The 19,168-nt window shown below is 51.7% G+C and overlaps 1 protein-coding gene across 24 annotated transcripts in view; it reads left to right on the top strand.

Annotated features, from left to right (window-relative positions):
- The first annotated feature begins 331 nt into the window (after positions 1-331).
- MBNL1 (muscleblind like splicing regulator 1) overlaps positions 332-19,168 on the top strand; it is a 106,853-nt gene continuing 88,016 nt past the window's right edge. For 4 of the 24 annotated variants that reach the window (XM_075761748.1, XM_075761737.1, XM_075761734.1 and 1 more), the window contains exon 1: positions 8,785-8,923. Coding sequence is in view for 3 of the 24 variants with exons in the window: in XM_075761749.1 (XP_075617864.1) it covers positions 8,915-8,923 (9 nt within the window). In the remaining 21 variants the exon portion in view is untranslated. Of the gene's footprint in view, positions 796-8,438; positions 8,662-8,757; positions 8,924-19,168 lie in introns of those variants that run through there. The other 20 variants (XM_075761754.1, XM_075761753.1, XM_075761750.1 and 17 more) reach the window with 14 other exon arrangements.

Genomic DNA, 19,168 nt, shown 5'->3' with positions numbered 1-19,168 from the left:
TCCCGGGGTGGAGCAAGGGACGCTTCTGGCCAGCTCTGCAGCATGCAGCAAGCTCTCGCTCCGCAGGGCTTTGGGCAGAAGGGCTGTTGCTCGCGCAGGAAGCCCAGAGATGGTGGCAGCCGCAGCAGAAATAACAAAAATGGGTCTAAATGGCTCTGTTTGGTGAGGCTGGCTGTGCTGCGGGCGCTGCCAGCAATGTGCCGGCTGAGCAGCCGTTATCTGTGGCTCGCAGCAGGAAGGGAGCCCCAGGAACACCGCCCAACCATCGCCCCCCGTTTCCAGGGACTGCGGGTGACGGCCTGGTGGGGTGGCTGGAGCCCGTCCCCCCGCCAGATGCCAACGGGCAGATTAGCAGGTCTCAGCGGAGACGTCTTCAACGAGCTCATCTCAAACCGCGCGTTTGTGCCCGAGACGTGAGCTTCCCCGGCAGCCAGCCACGCTGCAACTCAAGATGTGGCTGCAATGCAAAAGCACTTCCCCTTGCGTCTTTTTTTTTTATTAGCTGAAAGTAATTTTTGCTTCTTTAAGAAAATATATATGCAAACCACAGCGCATCGCCATGGTTACTGCTGTATGCTACTGCTAATAGCTTATTTCACATCCTTACACCTATAGGCTTTGGAAAGTGTAATTCTTCTGGCCTTTCACCGTTTCCCCCCTCGCTAGGCCACCATCCCGCTGTTGCAAAAAAAAAGCATGTTGTAATTAGCCCCGCGCGCCGCCGGAGGAGGCGGTGGCTGCGCTGCCAGAGCGCCGCAGCACGCTCCGACGCACCCCGCGCATCAGGCCCCCCAGGTAAGAATTACGCTTTTTACCCCACTTTGTGGCCCTTGCCGGCCGTGCAAATTTGCAGCAGAATAGCGTGCAGTTGTCTAGTGGGTTATGGTAAGTTGTTCAGAAGGTTAAATCGGTTTATTATTATATCCGCACTTCATTGCGCCTACTTTGGCATATAGGTCTTGCTATTGTGAGAGAAGTTAGGGAAGATTTAAGTAATACGTTAAAGAAATGAGCGCTAAATGTAAGACTTTGTTATGCAAAGTTGAAGCGACAGAACTCTGGAGTTCTTAGGAGCGCTAGAAGGAGCAGTCAGATTCCAAAGCAGACCCTCCCTGGCGCTTGCCGGGGACGCAGCAGGACCCCCGCGGCATGCAGCTCCTCCGGGACCCCGAACGACACCGACCCGCTCCCAGGAAGGTGCGGGACAAACCCAAACCCGGGGCGGGAGCCGGCCGCCGCAGCGCCGGGGGGTGCATCGTCCCCTTCTCCCCCGCTTTACTAGCATTTCGGCAGTTAGTCTCCTGTGCTGCCTGCTCCGCTGGGAAAGAGGAGGGAAGGATTTTCACGTGCTTTCAGGAGCCCCAGGAGCGGCTTTTACAGTTTATTCTGCGCTGTCGGTGGAGGGAGGCAGGGCGGGATGCTTGCGCTGACGCACCACCGCCATAGTTGTGCTGCAATTCGGCCATGCTGCTCAACCGGGGCCGAGCGCCGCTCCGCCGGCATGGGGGTCCCCTCCAGCCCTGGGTGAGGTGGGTGCCTGTCCCCCCAGCATCGCTCCCCGGCCCCGCTCCGGCTCCCCAGGAGTCGTCGGTAAAGCCCACGAGAAATTAAAATGACTTTAATCCCCTGAGAGCGAACCCTCGGTCGGCTTCCTGCCATGAAATATGTTGCTGCCGGCAAACGTCCCATGGGTTTTCCGTGATTAAATACCGTGTTGGGTCGCAGGCAGGGTCCACCCGGACCCACGCTGCTCCCCACAGAGGTTGAAGTGGAAGTGGAGCCCGGTGCTGTCGGCTGGGCTCCAGCACCAGCTGACGAGCAATAAAGAAATGTTCTTTACAGAGAATGCAAAGGACGTAGCATATGCCAAAATTATTCGCTGTGAAGCTAGCAGTGTGGATTTTGCTCATTTATATGTTTGTAGACTACTAGAGATTTTAAATACTTTATTACTTTTAACAAAGATATTGTCACTTGATAGTTGCAGGAGGCTTTAAAATAAAAGGACAATAGAGTGGAAGGGCCAAGTCTGAAGTTTGCACATTATTCTTACCAAAATGCACATGCAGATAACATCGTGAAAACAGAAAAGAAAAAAGAATCTGTTAGCACTGCAGTGTGAAAGCGATGGCATCCATGTTGCTGCGAAGCAGAAGCGGAAGTTCGTTACTGCAGAAGTTACACCGTGTTAGAAGAGATGTAACGATTGCTTTCTTTATCGGCAAGGCTGAAATTTAATGTCCGACCTTTTTGGGGAACTTGAGCTTCATGAGTGTTGAACAAGTAACAGCCTAGGGAAGTGCAAAGCTTGGCCAGGGCCGTAGTGGTGTTTAGTCTGCGTTTGCGTAACTTGGGTAGCTGCCTTAGTAAAGGCCAGGGGGAAAAAAGGGAAAACGAGAGTCCAAGGTTTATTTTGTGACTGTTGCATTCCAGCTATTTGCTACGATAAAATGAAGCCCCAAGACATATTTCAAGCTAGATGGATCTGCACTGTGATTTTTATTTCTGTAACAGAGAGGGGTCCGGCAGGACCCTGCGCTCCTGGCGGGTGGGTGTTCTGCCGGGTGCCGCCGCGGTCACCGTGCGGATCGGGGCAGGCTGCGGGTCTCGGTGCAGTTGTGCTCTCAGGGCCGTGCACACTGGGGAGAGCGCTTTGCTCTCGGGCGTGCAGCTGGAAGTGCCTGTGCAGCTGAACGGACCTTTCTGCGTCGGTTCCTGCCCGGGGAGCTGCGGGCACCGGTGCAGCGCAGGCGGGGAGCGTGCCGGGCACGGGGCACCCGGGAGGCTGACGGTGCGTCCAGGCTGCTCTCACCCAGCGCCAGCTACGCAGCTGGCTGGAGCCTGGGGACTTGTCCAGCTAGTTCTGAAGTGAATTAGGTTCTTCACTGCCTTTTTTTTGTTCTTCTTTAGCAAAAGATTCCCGTTTGATTTACAGTCTCGCTCAAGCAGGAGCTGAGGATTGAAGGGAAGCACTGGTGCAAGCCGAGCTGGAGGCTTTGGTCCTCGCTGGAGGCTTTGGTCCTTTCTGGAGGCTTTGGTCCTCGCTGGAGGCTTTGGTCCTCGCTGGCTGCGTGCGTGTCGGTTTGTGCACCTCCAGTCTCCCGTACCTGCCCGCCCAGCGGCACCGGGCTCTGCGGGCACCCCGAGGCTGTGTGGGCAGGCAGCAGGCTGCCAGGGCGGCTGCTTCTATGGAGTGACCAGTGAAAAAAACCATCGCTGAGCTGGCAGTTACCTCCTCCTGCCCATACCCAATGTCTTAAGAAAGCCATCTCTGAGGTAGGGCTAGAAATGATCTATGAGGCTTCTATAACACAAGTTGCTTAATTCTGCAGGCTTAAGTCCTCTTTCAGCATATTTATCACATTTGTAACGTCAAAGCGAAATTTTAACTGTATTTTCACCTTACATCCCTAATGCCGTCCCTGTCGCAGGATGACCCGTCACTCAGTTTTCCCTAAACTCTTCCCCTCGGATCACTGTGAACCAGGACCCCAAGCGGGAAGCGCTTCTGTCCTGCCTGAGGCGTGGCTGTGGCCAGCAGCCATCCTCACCCGGGGCACCCCGGAAACCTTGGTGTCCCACTGCTGGGCTTGGGGGCTTCTGCCAGCCCGGCTGGATCCTCGGTGGCCCGGCAGCCTTCCTTGCCGGGGTTCGGAGGGAAGGGCAGGCAACCGTTGCGCAATTTTTGGAGGTCAGGCTCTTGCTTCACTTGTGCCAGGGCTGCGTTAGCTCAGCCAAGAGACTTCCTCTTTTTTGCTCCAGTTGTAATAACACATAGTGACTCTAAAACACAAAATGTCTCTCAAAATACTTTCTCTGTACACAAAGTGTTTATTTTTTGCCTTGTCTCCTAATTTACATCCTTTTGTTTGAATGGCAAGCGTACAGTGACCTATTTCTTTTTCTTTCTCTGCTGGAAGATAATTAGTCCACGGTGGTGTCTGGTGTCCTGGATGGTAATTATCATTATCAGATGACAATCTGGGAGACCACCGGATCTGCAATTGCCTTACGGTTTCCTCTTCGCCATGCCCTGCCCGGACATCTTGTTACGGCAGAGCTTGTGCTTGGCATCTGTGCTCTGGGGCTTAAATCCCTGTAACCTGTATAAACCTCCGTGAAATAAAATACATTCCCAGCGGGAGCCAGCCCCAGAGAAACACCCGGCGGTGGCAGGTCCCAGGCAGGGCTGGAGGGGGGGCAGGCAGGGCAGGCAGCAAGGACCAAGCCCAGCGGGCAGGTTGCCGCATGCTGTCACGTGAAAAATGGACTTGACGGGAAAATGAAAGTAAATAAGCCTAACCTAGCAGCGGACTGCGAAGGGCTGTGGAGCCCGGCCCTCTAAACCTGGGCAGGGAGCTGCCGTGCCAGCTGTGAGCCTCTGGCTGCCCACATACCCGCTCTGCGGCCGCCGCCGAGCCAGGACAAGGAGGCACAGTTCAGGCACTAGTTATTTTTTAAAGCTAGCTCCGTGCATAGAAAAGATGATTTGTCCAGGCACGGGCCTGCTGAAGTTATTTGAGAGAAATCTGGGCAGCGAGGAGTTTGTACAGAAAACTTTGTGCCCGGAACAACGGCTTTGGAAATGCCCAGCGTACTGATGTAAGCGTATGGAGAGGAAACAGCCTCACGTCTTCCTTTGTGATAGAACAGAAACAGGAAGAGCAACAAATGGTCCACTACAATATTCGTTCCCAGACACTATCAAGACGTGTGCAACCAATGCCGAAGTTACCCGAGTGGCACATCTGTACCGCTGCTGCTTTATGTACTGACAGGCAAAGTCACGAAGGTCAGGCAAATATAAATATACGGTGGGATACCAATTATCACAAATTTTTTTACCGATCCGGATTAAACTTCTATGAAACACAAGTGTAAATTCACGGCATATTTTCCTGAAAGAAAAAGGAATGTTTCTTTATGGCCTTTCAGTCTTCAGTTTCTATAAAAAAGCCCCAAAAGATAAACAGAAAATACCAGAGAGCTGCCCCAGTCAGTGACGTGCCTCCACGTCCTCGGGCACTCAGCGCTCCAGGATGCTCCCCGAGGCTGCTCTGTCCGGGGGGACGCCCCAGGCACCCCGCTCTTCACTGCGGGTTCAGGAGTGCTGCGTGGCCCATTGCAGGGGGTGAGCAGAGCACGCAAAAAGGAAAGTTAATTGTATTGATGCCAGGCTGCATAATAGAACCTAAAAGCCTTAAGAAGGAAACAGCTGGAGTTCAGATCTCTTGAGCAGGTAATATGATTTGTCTCCCAAAGTAAAGCAAGGAATTATTCATTAATGCCGAAAAGCACGTTATCACCTCATTTCTCAAAACATAACTCTGCTTAGCTCAGCCCTGAGTACAGGTCAGGGAAAAAGGCAAATTTAAAGGCAGATTTCTTCTAGTCTCCAAGCCTAATAATTTTCAAAGCAAAAAGCAAAGTGGTTTGGCTTATTCTGTTATGGATTGAAGGATGTGGCAGATGCAATTCTGAGCAATCACTTGAAATTTCAGAAGTCAACCGAAGCTCAGCATCTATGAATGAATAAAAGTAACATTCAGTTGGGGCGGAGATGCCACTTTGATACTGATTTTTTTAATTTGTAAGGTAAAATAAACATATGGCTAACAAGTGATGCCCAGAATTATAAACAGAAATTGCAAGATTTGAGGGAAAAAGACAAGCATGAGAGGGAGAAGATGGACAGACAAAGTTCTAGCAGAACTACAAGCCCTAGTGCGTTTGGTAGAAAAAATGAAGTTGGAACGAGGTGATAGATGATGGGAGGCCGCGTGTCCGCCGTGCAGCAGGGCCCCGCTGCATGACGCTGCTCGTCACAGCGCCCAGCCCCACGGGTTGCTGTGCCCGCCGTGTGCTCCCAGCTGAGAGAACCCAGTGCGGTAGTAATGCTGAAAATAGTAAACAGAGGGATCGGAATTCAGAATAAAGTCACCGAGGCACAAGGGACAGAGGTGTTTGGAGTACCTGGTGTTTCCACACAGAGGGCGGTGGGCAGGAGATGTGGGCCACGGGACACCCCAAGCAGCACGTGCACCGCAGCATGAAATCAGCCCCCTCGGTGCAGTGGGGCTGGCCCGGGGCACTAGCCCGAGGTGTCAGGGAGCTAGAAAGAGATCACACCAAATGTGAACACTGAACCATGGAAAAGCCTTCTATAGTATTTTGTGGTTTAATTTCTGAAGCACGTGGTACCCGGCTCCGTGCAGCAGCCCTTGAACCCCTTCTCTCGCCACGCATGCCCCCGTGCTGCAGTCCCTGCCGGGGGAGGACCAATGCGTAACAACTACGGGACTTCAGACAAAACTGCCTCCTAACAGACATTACAACGTCGTTTGGGCATGGCGTCGGTATGGTGGCAGCAGAACTCATTGATAGGATTCATACTCTTTCTCTCCATGAACACTCGTTTATATGATGGCTCTTAATTTTCACACCCGAAGCGAGGAGAAAGCTCCATGGAGGTGGAGCTGCGAGCGCCTGACATGTCCATTTTATAATGCTTTCCAAACCTGAGAGCGGTTCAAGCCTCTCTGGAAGCTCCCTGTGGCAGCTGCCATTCCTGCGGAGAGGCAGGAGCACGGTGCTGGTAGCCAGCGGCCGTTGGCGGCCACGCTGGTCATCCGGCAGCTCGGTGCCGTGATAGATACCTGCAGGCTGGGGGCCAGGCATCAGCCTGGGCTCGGCACCCGCCGGAGCTGCTTGGGCAGAGCCCGGCCGAGGGGGAGGAAGGGATTCCCCCGCCTTCACGAATTGGCCTGCCGTTACATTTAGTAACAGGGACCAGGGAGGAACAGAAACTGCTGGAGCGCTCGCCATAAGGTAACGGTTCTCTGACTTGTTCCCTATGGAAGAAAACAGAAATTGAAATCAAAAGTTTAAGAGAAAAGAGAATAATTGAGGTTTTTTAAAAAAGTACGTGTATATACATCGAAATATTCTCAGCCTTATCAATAAACAGTTGCTTCATATGATATAATACTTTGAAAAAAAATACTAAGCGTCTCCTGGAATGTTTGCAAATATTTGTAGGGTTTGGGTGTGAGTTTGGCTAAGGCACGACTGCTGCCTTGATATCAAGAGACAAAGTCAGAGAATCCTGCCACTGATTTTATTAAAATGGTAAAGTATAGAGAACTGAAAACCGTAGCTTTCAAAGGCACGGGACTCTTTTATGATGGCAAATGGCAAAAAACCCCAAAAAAACAAACAAAAAAGCAATGTAAGAGGTATATTGTGAGCCTGGTGATGGAACACACTATGAGAGAGAAGTATAGATCAGAAAGAGTAAACCTCGGCAGGGTCAGAGGAAGAAAGAGCTAGAAGAGGGACCACAAAAGGTCACTTAATCCATTCCCTCACCCCAGGCAGGATGGACTGTACCTAAATCACTCCTCGAGATGAGTGTCTAACCTTGATTTAGTCCCTTCTCTGTCCTTTTTTCCCCTCTAAGTCCAGCCTGAATCTCTCTCCCTGCCGTTTAAGCCCATCTTCTTGTCCTCACCACCATAAATACAGAGACAAGATTGTTCCCTGCTCTTTATAGCGTCCTTAAATCTCGGGAGACGATTGCTGTGCTTCCTCCAGTCTTGGCCTTGGCAGGGTGTTTCCAGTTCTTTCCATCGTTTCATCCCCACCCCCGTTTCTGGAGGTCCTGTACTGCTTCCCGTGCCCCGGCGGGCCGACACCGGTGGGACCAGACCCCACGCGTCTCCCGGTGCACCCCCCGCCTGGCGGCCTGCCTCCCTGTGTATTTAGGTGTACGTCCTTCTCTCGTCCTGTCCCTTAGCTTAGTGCCACGCGTTTGTGTGGGGATTCCTTCGCGCACGGCCCTAGCTGTGACTGTCCTGGCAAGGGACACGTTTACGTTCTGACTAATCTGTATCGCTGTAGCTCCTTTTCCTGCACGGCTCCCGTCGGTGTCCCCGGCATGGCAGGACCGGCAGCTGCCCGCGTGCCACTCGGCAGAGCAGAACCGGCGCCTCGGTGACGGGCACGCCGCTCTCGAAGGGACGGGGTGGCTTTGGCGCCCGGCCGTGGCAGCGGAGCGTGCGTGGGGTGCCGTGGGGAGCACCAGGCCGGGCGGCGCAGCTCCCCGGGGCCCAGCCACAGCCCTCGTGCTCGTCTCCTTGGGACGCGCGGGCAAATCCGACCGGTTTGCCATGTGCTTTATTTGCCAAGATGAAGAGAGAGCGGGAAACGGGATGAAAGCAGGGTCTTTTCGCCAGCTCTGGAAAGAAGATCAGTACTATCGCCTCATTAGAGGAGAAGCCTTTTGGGGGTGTGTGGAACAAACACCGTGCTGACGGGTATCGCAGTTGGAGAACCCTTGTGCTGAGGACGTCCCGCAGGCCGGGCGGGAGCGGCGGTGTCAGCAGGGCTGTTCCGCCGGAGACATTTTCCACTCGCCTCCCTCCCCCCGCTTTGCTGCCTTTTTTTTTTTTTTTTTTCCTTTCCTCCGAAACCGGAGGCGGCGGCGGGGCCGGGCACGTGTGCTGGGGCCCGGGCACCGTGACTCATGAGGCGCCGGGCCGCGCCGCCGCTGGGAGGATGAGGGAGGCGAGTCCCCGGGGGAGGGCAGCCCGCGACGCCTCCGCTCCTCACCTTTTCCTCGGTTTTGTGTCGCCCGGATCCCGGAGGCTGCGCCGGGTTTAGGTGAGCGCTGCCGGGGACGGGGCCCGGGGCTCCCCGCGGGGCCGCGGGCCGGGGCGCGCTTCCGGGCGGGGCGGGGGCGGCGGCGGAAGCCGGGGCCGGGGCCGGCGCGGGGAGCCCGGGCCGCTGCCGCCGCCTCCCGCCCGCCCGCCGCGCCGGCGGCGCTGTCAGCATGCGTCCCTGACTGACTGGGCCGGGCCGCCGCGGCCGCCACCGCCGTGCCCGGGCAGGGCCGCCGCCCGCCCGCCCCGCCAGCATGCCGGAGGTGAGTGCCGGCGGGGGCGGCTGCAGGTGCCCGGGGGCGCCGCTACCCCCGGCCCGGCCCCGCGGCCTTCCCCCGGCGCGGCGGCTGCGGCGGGGCCCGCGGGCGGCGGCCTGCCAGGGGCGGCGGCGCGGGGACGGGAAGGGAAGGGAAGGGGGGGGCGGGGGAGGAAGCCCCGCTCCGCTCCGCTCCGCTCGGGGGAGGCGCGGGCCGGGGGGGGAACGGGGCCGGGGCGGGGGGAGCCGCCGTCCTCCGCCGGCAGGGGCCCGGAGCGGCGCCCCGGGGAAGCGGCCCCCCGGGGAAGCGGCCCCGCCTGCCCGCACGTCCCTGTCCCGGCGCGGGCGGAGCCGGGGCCGTTCCAGCCCGCCTGGGGAAGCTCGCCACGCGTGACCCGTCCCGGGAGCCGGCTGTCCTTCCCGGCCGCGGCCCCGCTGCGTGTCCCGGGGCGCCCGGGGGAGAGAAAGCCCCGAGCGGCGGGAGGGCCGGGCCGGGCCGGGGGTCCGAGGGACGAGGCGGTGCGAGGCGGCGGGTTGAGCCGTGGCAGGCGGCAGAGCGCCGGGCCGGGGTGCCGGCTGGCTGGGGGGGGCGGCCCGCACCTCGGGGGCCATCGCCGCGCTGAGCACAGCCCCGTCCCGGTGCGCGGTCGCTGCGCTGCCCGTCCCCTCGGGAGCGTCCGGACCGCCGGGTGGACACAGAGCTGCTTTTTTTTTTTTTTTTTTTTTTTTTCCTTCTTCCCTATTAGAGAAAGTTCTTGAACTCAGAACTTTCTTTTGCAAACAAATCGGTTTGGTGAGATGTTAGCGTAGCAGAAGAGAAAAATGCAGTGGTGTCGTCTGTATAAAATGGCTATTTTGGAAAAATCCATGATTATTTCTTTTAGAAAGAAATTACTTCTTTTGGTGGTGTTTTGAGGGGGGAATATGCACAGCAGTAGCAGAAGGACGGAGGTGACAAGTAGAGATAGTGACACTGTGGGAGCAGGTTGAACAAAGACGTGATGGACAGGAGAGGTATGTAAATAACAAGTAATAACATTGAATAAATAACGACTGTATCTTCTTTAGCACTACAGAAAAAAGATTGTAATGAAGCAACAACACATTCCAAAGTGACAACAAGGAAATAATTTGCATAATGAATAATTAACCGATGAGACTTATTGCTGCAGGGGAAGTTTGAAGTGAGAGCCTGAGGTCAGGCGCTTGGAGCCTGCAATCCATCGCAGCTTCCCGCCGGGGCTGCCTGCTTGCGTTTGGTGCTGGCCCCTGCTCACATGCAGCAATGTTATGACAATTTAAAGTAGGCAGGAGAGAAAGAAATGAGAGGCTTGGCATCCCCAGTTTCACTGACATGGGTGACAAAACTGCTGTGTGGTGGGATGTACCAGTGCAGAAACCCGAGGTGTTGGGAGTCTCTCTGCGTGCGGTGTGGGCTGAGCCTGGAGCGCTGCCCGTCAGGTTTTGTAGGGAGCGGAGCACCCCGATGGTCCGTCTGGAGGGGACGGGGATGCTGGGTGTACGCTGAGCTGAGCTCTGCGGTTGCACCATGTGCTTTTGCAATTTAAATTTTGTGAGGCCTATGTCACCCTGCTTTTCTCAGCTCGTGTTGGATCAGGTGTAGACTGGAACATTGGAAAATGGAGTTGGACTTCCCTGGATTTAAAGGCTAGGCTTCTGAGCTACAAAGCTTCTTTATGCTTAGTTGAAACAAAAGATGTTTAAATAGAAAAGCGATGACGGTGACTGAACCTTCAAAGTTTTATAACCGGGTAGTCTCCAGACTTGAGAAAATTTTGAAAACTTATTGCTCCGTATGTTGTAGGTATGATTTAACGGTCCTTGTGGAGTCTGCCTAGTTTACGTGACACCTAAAAGTACTGGACTGTGCAGTTGTTATTTCCTCGCGCTACTGAGGAGTGATACGCAGACAACAGATTTCTTAGTCTGGTATGTGAGAGAGACAGTGACAGGGCACATTTATTGTCTCATTTCCTTAAAGCCATCATTGGATTAAATTTGAGTGGCAGGCAAGGGCCTGAGTCCAAGGATGCTTAATTGTGCTACGGGGCAGTTGAATCAATGGGCAAAATCGGGGCATTAAGCGAGCGATTTGTAATTTACTTCAGTCAGGAAGCAGAGTCAAAGCTGTCCTGTGGAAACCCCCCTCGGCTGCAGCAGAGGGTATGGTTTCCATACATCCACTGCACAGCGCTGGCGTTCCCTGCAGTGGGAACAGCTTTGCTTTGTGATTTCTTCTCATTTACCCACAAAATCCTCCTTTATGCTCGCTGTCTCAGAAGCGTCGTGAAGCACAGCTGTGCCATGTGCTGGCTAGGCACAAGCTTCGGGTTTTTCTGGGCTGAAAGCTGGTTTGCAAACACGGGAAATGGGCAGCTCAGATGTATCCGACGACTGCCTACAGCTCGGACCCTCCTCGGCAGGCATCTGACCCGCGCTCTTCACCCTCGTGGCAGAAGATGTTAGGCTTTTAGATCTGGTAGATTAACAAGGTAATGGATAGTATCTATCTTCAGGAGTTTCTTCAAACAGTTTAATTAGCGGAAGCAGAGAATTTTAATTTAAAATTTCTCTGGTATAGTACTAATTGCGGAAGTAATCGTAATCATAATCCGGTCTTTACTCAAAGGTTTTTCTGTAGGCAATCGCAGCCAAGATGTTACTCTTTCACTGACTCACTGCAGTTGGTGTACAGCGTGCAAGGGCTCGCAGCCCAGTTCATCCTGGTGAGGCAGGCGATCATGAAAACGGAATCCCAAGGAAGACGCCTGAGTGGGGTTTAGAAGGGTGCCGTGCAGGTTCCTGCCGTACCTCACAGCCGCAGCAGCTGCAGCACAGCACCTCGAACGGCTGGGGCTGTGGGTGAGGCGATGGGCACGCACCCTCTGCTGCTGCTGCTGCTGGCCTCGGCATGCCTGGCGAGGCACGTAAAAATTTCAGGGGTTTTTGCTGATTTTTCTTTGGTTTGGAAATGATCTTAGTTCATTCTGCTTTGGGGAGTTCAACAATATAATGAGAAATAAATAAATCTGAATCAAGCTGCTTCAAGCCTTAAATGTAGACATTCACTTTCAGTTTTGGAGGCGGGTTAAATTTTGTTTTGCATCACTCCGCCTCTTGGATTCTAGTACTCTGTCGCTTCACTAAGACTCGGATGCTGTTCATTATTTACCTGTATTGGTAATAATGAGTTTATTCCGCTTCTTATAGTGAGGCCAAGTATTGAATAAACGAACGTTTTTAGACCCTTCCATGACAAATATCACACACTGACAAGCGTTTGAAAGTAGCAGGTGCTGCTGTTTTCTTTTAAAACCTGTTTTGCCTGGAGGTTTCTGGTGCTTGTCTGCTTTGCGTGTCCTAGGAGCACTGAAAATGCTACTTCCCAAAATTTCATAACCAGGGAAGATGCAATTGAAAAAGATGTGTCATGTCATTCACTGCAGTCTGCCCTCCAAGGGGTTTGTAGAGGACGGATAAATGTGCTGTTCTGTGGCCTTTGCGCAGTGTCCGAGCTGCATTGCTTTGCATCCCAGCGTCGGGTGCAAATGTGACTTCCCTGAGCTTAGAGCCCAGGTATGCTGGAAACCTGGAAAATACATCTGAAGTACAGGAGCAGGAGATGCGTCCCACCAAACAGCTGAAACGTTAAACAGTCAAAAGGCTGTCGCTCCACAGGGCCGTTATTTTGGTTGCCCAGAGGAGACGGATCGTTCAAGCCACGTGTTTTTTATTGTCCAGGATGGGTTATGTGGCCACAGTAAAGATCTACATCTGTGGTGTAGATGAAGATCTCCTGGCCAGTTCAGGTTAAAACACATGCTTTCCTCTCTGTTTTTGTTTCCTTTAAGTACTTGTTTTATTTTGCTGCTTCAGATTTAATGCAGAGGTAGTAATGACACAGGAATGCCTGTAATTAGGAGGATGAGCCTTAGCACCTCTTGATGTCCAGAACAGAGGAAGATTGCTACTTAGGAACTGCCCGTATGGGCTGCAACCATCATTTTTCTAACAGCGCTAACGCCGAAGAAGTCACGCATGTTGGATTATAAAAGATGCCTTGCAGTAACTATTCATTACCTTGAAAGGCTTAATATGTGTTTTCCTTTGCCTTATGCACATTTTTAGATGCAAATGCTATGAAGAGGTGATTTGGCTGTTAACAAAGACCAGATCATTAAGATAAAACTGCAAAAAAAGTTCTATTCCCTTTTGTTGTCGTATTTTTACGATTTTTGTCCATGCCAAGGATGACTTCTGTAACTATTAATATTTATCAAAAAATTCTTGCAGCTGCTCCTGTCCAGAAGGAATTTTACTGCGGTTGTATTTTGAATATTTTTATGATGGTTTTCCAGTATGAGCGAGGCAGGACAGTAATGTCAGTGATCAGGTGCTGCCTGAAATGCTCTGGTTTTGTACTGTTGTTTGTCGGTGCTGGCAGAATAATCCTGTGCACAAATGTGCAGGTGCTGCCAGAGGGCTCAGAGGTCCTGCTGGAGCGCGAGCAGGGCTCGGATGTGTAGATCCTGGATTTTGGTTAACGTGCTTTATGCACCTCACGACTGTAAGGTGTGGAGTCTGGCTGGGTTTGATCGCTTCCCTAGGGACCCCTGCGTTCACGTCGGTCCTGCTCCTTCCAGCCCCGCATGGGCAGGAGGGTGGCAGGAGGACCCGGGGCCGGCAGGGCTCCACGGGTCTTTGCTCCTTTGCCTGCACGTGTGGTGGTCTCCGCTGTTTGCGTTCCTTAGGGATTGGAGCAGTTGCCTGTGATTATTATTTTTTATTTTATTTTATTAACAATTACATATTGTAAACTTAGTTTCCCAAGTAATGCAGCAAAGTAAACAACATTTCCTTCCTACTACCCCATAATTATTTACCGAAGTGATAAACATGTGAACGGTTTTTCATTGCTATCCTCGGTGACATTTGGAGTCTGTTCTGCCATGAGTATGTGCAATTGCAATTCCCAGTAGTGTCAGTGAGAGTTCAGGTTAATTGATAAGGGAAGAGAAGGGACCATTAAAACTGTGTCACACTTGTGATGAAACCTGGATACACCTCAGGATAAAAAAAAATACAGATTTAATGTAAAAAGTTGAGAGGTGAAGGTTTTGATACGGCATTTTATAATGGAGCGTGGTTCCTGGTAAGGATGTTCAAGCGAGCAGTCAATGTCACCCGTTCCCGCTCTACTACCTGCAGCAGTTTGTGCAGGTGAATGTCTTAGTCCTTGCTTCGTTTGGAGAATAAACCCAGTGACAGCTGTTGTTTTACGCTGTTACATGCATTCAGAACCAGCAGTACATTTTCCTGCTCTGAGGCTGATCTGAAATTTCTGCCATAGCTCCAGCGGATGCACCAGGAGAGCGACGGCAGCAGCGCTGAGCTGGCGTAGGTTGATGCACACGAGGCTGTTCGATGTGAGGGTTTGAGGTGTGCTGACCTCAGGATGAAATCTGGCTATGAACCACGAGAATTGCTTTTCCTCTGGGATCAATTATTTTTTTAAATGTTTACTTGCTGTTAGCTACTACCCTGTGAAATAGTCCGTGTTTCAAATTATGTGTATATGCTGCATTGTTAGAGTATTTTTCCAAAATATCTGTATTTGAGGTAGCTGGGAGAACTCTTTTTTAATGTACTATAACAAAAAAAAAAAAAAGTCAATGTTTGCAATAGGTATAATCTGTCCACACTAAAGCCTAACTTAAGTTCTCACTAAACATGCCTTGAATTTTCAATGGGATGATTGCTATTTGGTATTACTTAGAAGTAGCAGCAGCAGTTAAAGTATACATCTGGCACGAGGATGCGAAATAGTGTGCTTGGAGTTCGTTTTTGTTTGAACCTACAGATTGGGCAGGAAACCGAGGAAGCCAGGATGGAGTAAACCACAATTGGCCGTGAGTTTTGTGTAGCCAGATGATCAGTTCCGTAAGCCAAGTGTATAATGGGCAGCCAGCTCAGCCCCCCGGGTCCGTGGGTCCTCCTGCAGCCCCGCTACCTCCTGGGGCTGCTGGTCGCTGCTGGTAAGAACTCTCGGAGAGAAACAACTTCCAGCCCTTATTCGAGCACTGTCAGAAAGCGTGCAACTGCCTGTGTTGCTCTTAGGACCTCATGTTTTTGGGAAATATGCCAAATATTTGTTTTCACAGAAAAATATTTTGGGACATAAATATGCAAGCTGTATATCAGTGGCTGAATCCGAATGAATTTCAGCGTAATAAAGAGGAGTAAGTACTAGAGGGGTTAAAATATGCCTAGTCCTTTGACGTTTTGAAAAGTGAGCTTTCACAGAGCCCTCCATTGCTAGGCCAGCAGCGTTTGACTCACTTTATCAGATCTTTGTTTGAATTCAGAGTGGCAGTTTATTTCTGCATATAGTCCAGTTTTCCTGTTGGAAGCATACCTTACTGTCTGCTGCTGAGGGAGGCTGCTGTGGAAGAAGGTATTTTTTTCACTTATTTACTCGTCATTAATGTTATATTCAGAGTTGGTTCTTACAAAAATGCATCAGTCTTGCTTGCAGTGGCACAGAAAAAAATTAACAGAGCGTGCACTGAATTTTCCCCTTATCTCACTATACCACATTTTATATATCTTGTAGTGAGATGTTTTGTTTCTACAGTGTCAGACTTTGTGTTTCAGAAAATTAATAGACTCAGCAGCCCTGTTTGCTAAGCTTAGTGATGATAACAATGTAATAAGTCATGAGACGGTCGCAGATCATCTGGCAAGGCAAAATACGCCTTGGGCTTGAACTTGGAGCAGGTGGTATTTGGAGAGAAAAGTAAAATGTCGAAAACATTATAAATACTGTGTCCGGACTTGGGTGGCTGTAAGCTCAGGTTTGCCCGAGGAGCCTGCGTGGGGAGCTCAGTTGACGGTGCTGGCGCTCACCCTTCGTGCATACCCACAGATGGAGAGAGGCAGCATTTATGAAGTACCTGTAGGGATTTAACGCACCAGTGCGAAGCACAGAATCGTTCCTCCGGCTGAGCTCGGGCGGAGATGCCAGCGGTGGGGGCTGGAGGAGCGGAGGACAGCGCAGAGCCGGACCCTGGGCTCCCACAGCCCTTGCTGCCCGCGCCGCCCGGGGCGGCTCCGCACATTCCTGCCACGCTGCTGGCTCCCGCGCAAGCGAGTCCGACTGCGAGCGGTGAGTAAGGACTTGGGAACCCAGAGCATGTTTGGGCTCTGGGCCCAATCCTGCTTCCAGAGAAGTTAATGGGAATTTTTCCTTCTAAAGAAGGGAGAGCGATCGGAGCTGCTCCGCTGGGTTCTGCAAGGCCCTGGGCGCTCTTCTCGGCAGTCGTTAACCCCCAGCTGCCCCTTTGCACGGGGAGGAGATGGCCCGTGGGTGCGTGGCTGCAGCCCGCCGTGGGTCACCCGCAGCAGGGCGCAGGCTGGGAGCGCGCTCCTGAGACAGCTTTGGCTCTGGCATTGCAGTGACGTTATCTCCGCTGCAGCGACACCTGCACAGTGTTCAAGGAGATAAGCTTTTCTTTTACATTTCGGTAAATTGCTGCAGGAGAAAATGAAGTTCGCTGCGTTAACTTGGTCTAGATATACCCGAGGTCTCGAGCCTCTAAATGCCGCGCTCCCCACGGCACCAGGGAGGAGTGTGCGGGCTCCGGGAGCTCACTGAACCAGAGAGATGTGTCAGGTTTTCCGAGCAGGTTGCCAAGCTGAAGGCAACAGTAGTCAGGCCTGGATTCACCATAGAAAATACGTGTCTGTGCGCAGGCGCCCGAGAACTGGTGCTCCAACATCTGCTGGCTTTTGCCGGCGGAGGTGCGGGCGGGCTGGGGCTGCTCGGGGCTGGCTGTGCGGGACCGGCGCCCTTCCTCCTCCTCCTCCTGATCCCCGAGGGTCTGTGCTGGCTATTTCGGTGTGGCTTGTGCCATCTGGTTTCCATGGAAGGAAGGTCCTGCCAACTGCACACACTGATAAACACAGCATGATTTACTTGTGAGAAATAAACACTAGTGTTTTTTTCTGTGACTGTCGGAGGCTGGAAAAAAAAATCCAAACAAAAAAATGTTTCTTCCAGTGTTGGGAAGACTTTATTAGTGCCTGGGCCGCATTCTTGGCTTTGTGTGATTGCTTTTGGGTTTCAGTGACATCCTTTCCATACGTACTTTTATATGGGAACCCTTCAGTGCCTGATCCATAGGCAAAACTTAAACTGAGACTTCTTTCGCAAGCAGTGAAAAAATCAAAGGTAGTGAGTCCGTGACACTGATAATGTAATTATGTGGTTCTCAGCTTTTTGATGTTTAACAGTTAAAAATGTTCTTCTGGGAGTGCAGACACTTGCTGTGTGACTTAGCTTTGCAAACTGCTTAGAAGAAAGTCCCTGGGAAAACATCTTGCTTGCTGCTTATCAGCATTTTATTGAGCTCCTGTACTTATGTGCAAATATATTCCATAAATAAATCTTTAATGATGTGATTTTTTTTGTTGAAAGTAGACGCGGCTCTGTTCAATTCTTCTAATTAAATACAGCTAATGGTGGCCACTAAAATAAAAGAATTTGAACTTCTTTCACTCACTTTTCTGCATGACTGACAAAATTAGTGCTCTGGGTTTGTTTGGTTTGTTTTCTACAACTTCTAAGCATTCTGTCTTTAATCACCATTTTTATAAAAATTGTTTTTTCTTAAATCTTTTCAGAAGCTATTTTCCAAATATTCCATGTTTTTTTCTAAGACTCGTTCTCGTCCCAGGAGCTGCGGGGCGGCTCAGCAGCTGTGCTCGCACGGGGGCTCGCTCCCTCCCCATCGGCTGGCAGGAGGACCTCTGCCGCGGCTCCTCCCGGGCAGGAGAGGAGAGACGGAGCTGCGGGATTAGCGCTCAGTGTGTCAGTGGCACTGTTCGATGGGCTTGAGCACTGGTTTGTGTTGGGTTTTCCTATGGTGTCATTCTTCTTTTGGGTCATTTAAAAAATAAGAATGTTTAAAGTAACTAATGACCTGAGTCTTGTAGACACTTCTTGTCTGAAATTTTTGGTCCACAGTTGTGGTCCTTTGACATGTTAGCATTTTATGCTGTTGTAGCAGGCTTTTGGGGGAGACCGATCCATTTTTACATTGCAAGAAGAATTAATGGAAGTTTGAAGGTTAGGTGTTTTGTGATTTGGCACCAGTTGAGCATAAAAAAGTTTGCCTACGTAGCGAGCCAAAAGGACGCAGTTCACTTCTCCTTGTTCAGGAAGGAGGTTGTAGTGGACACCAGAGTGTGAGCCTCGTGTGCAGGGCTTTGCTGGAGCGGTGGGACATGCCACTGCCTCGGCCTGACCTAAGCAGAGTGAGCCGCTGTTCCGTGTTGTCGGAACAAGAGCGGTCCGGCAGCTATTACAGGGTGAGACCACGAGGAGTACAAGGATGCAAGAGGGTAATGAAGGGTCTGCATTCGTTCTGCCTCAGAGACGTTCCTTGATTATTCCGTGGAAGGTGGGAGCTCAGAAATAGTTCAGATAGCTCAGCCATGCAACAGCCGTAAATAAAAACTTAGCAAAGTAGTGGGTTACAACCCGATCCATAACCCTGAAACAAAAGTTATTAAAGATCTGTCTGGAGCTGGAAACCCCCTGTAGCTACCGTTTGCAGTGATGCAGAAGAAGGTGCCACCGTGCTCACTGCACCTTCCAGCAAGGCTGCTGCTTGCTCTTTTTCATTTTAATATAAGTTCAGTGAGCTCAGCCTGTGGGTGATCTTGCATGCCACGGTGTGTTACACCAACGGTGTCCCTGAAGCCGTCTTCACTCGGGGACCCAGGAACGCGCCAGGACCCGTGCCAGCGGTGGCTGGGGGTTCTGCTGCAGCGCTGTCCACAGGGCTGCAGGTGTGACGGTGTTCCAGCTCCCTCCCGTACGAGCACACGCCTTCTGGAAGGGCCGCCTTCTCGGCGCTGAATAACCAGAAATCTTTTTCATCCTCTTGTAAGTTCATCTTTATTCCCAACAGCAAAAGGCTAAAAACAAGAGAAAAGTTGTGTGCAAGCAGGTACTGAAGCAGCATTACACCAGCTGGGCCATTCAGACATTGGGGAATGCACAGACAAAATGAGTGTTAGCAAAATTTATCACCAAAGCCAGCTCTTGATGTCATTCCTGCAGCCTGACTGCTCCCGGGAAATCAGAGAGCACGACGTTGGGAAGCAGGAGCTGCTTTTCCTTCCGACTAGTCACAGCTGCCAGAGCTGGGGAGGAAGGGTAGCCTTA

This window comes from Balearica regulorum, chromosome 9 (assembly GCF_011004875.1).
Source record: "Balearica regulorum gibbericeps isolate bBalReg1 chromosome 9, bBalReg1.pri, whole genome shotgun sequence".
Taxonomy (NCBI): Eukaryota; Metazoa; Chordata; class Aves; order Gruiformes; family Gruidae; genus Balearica; species Balearica regulorum.
This window is presented reverse-complemented; position numbering and strand designations above follow the sequence as displayed.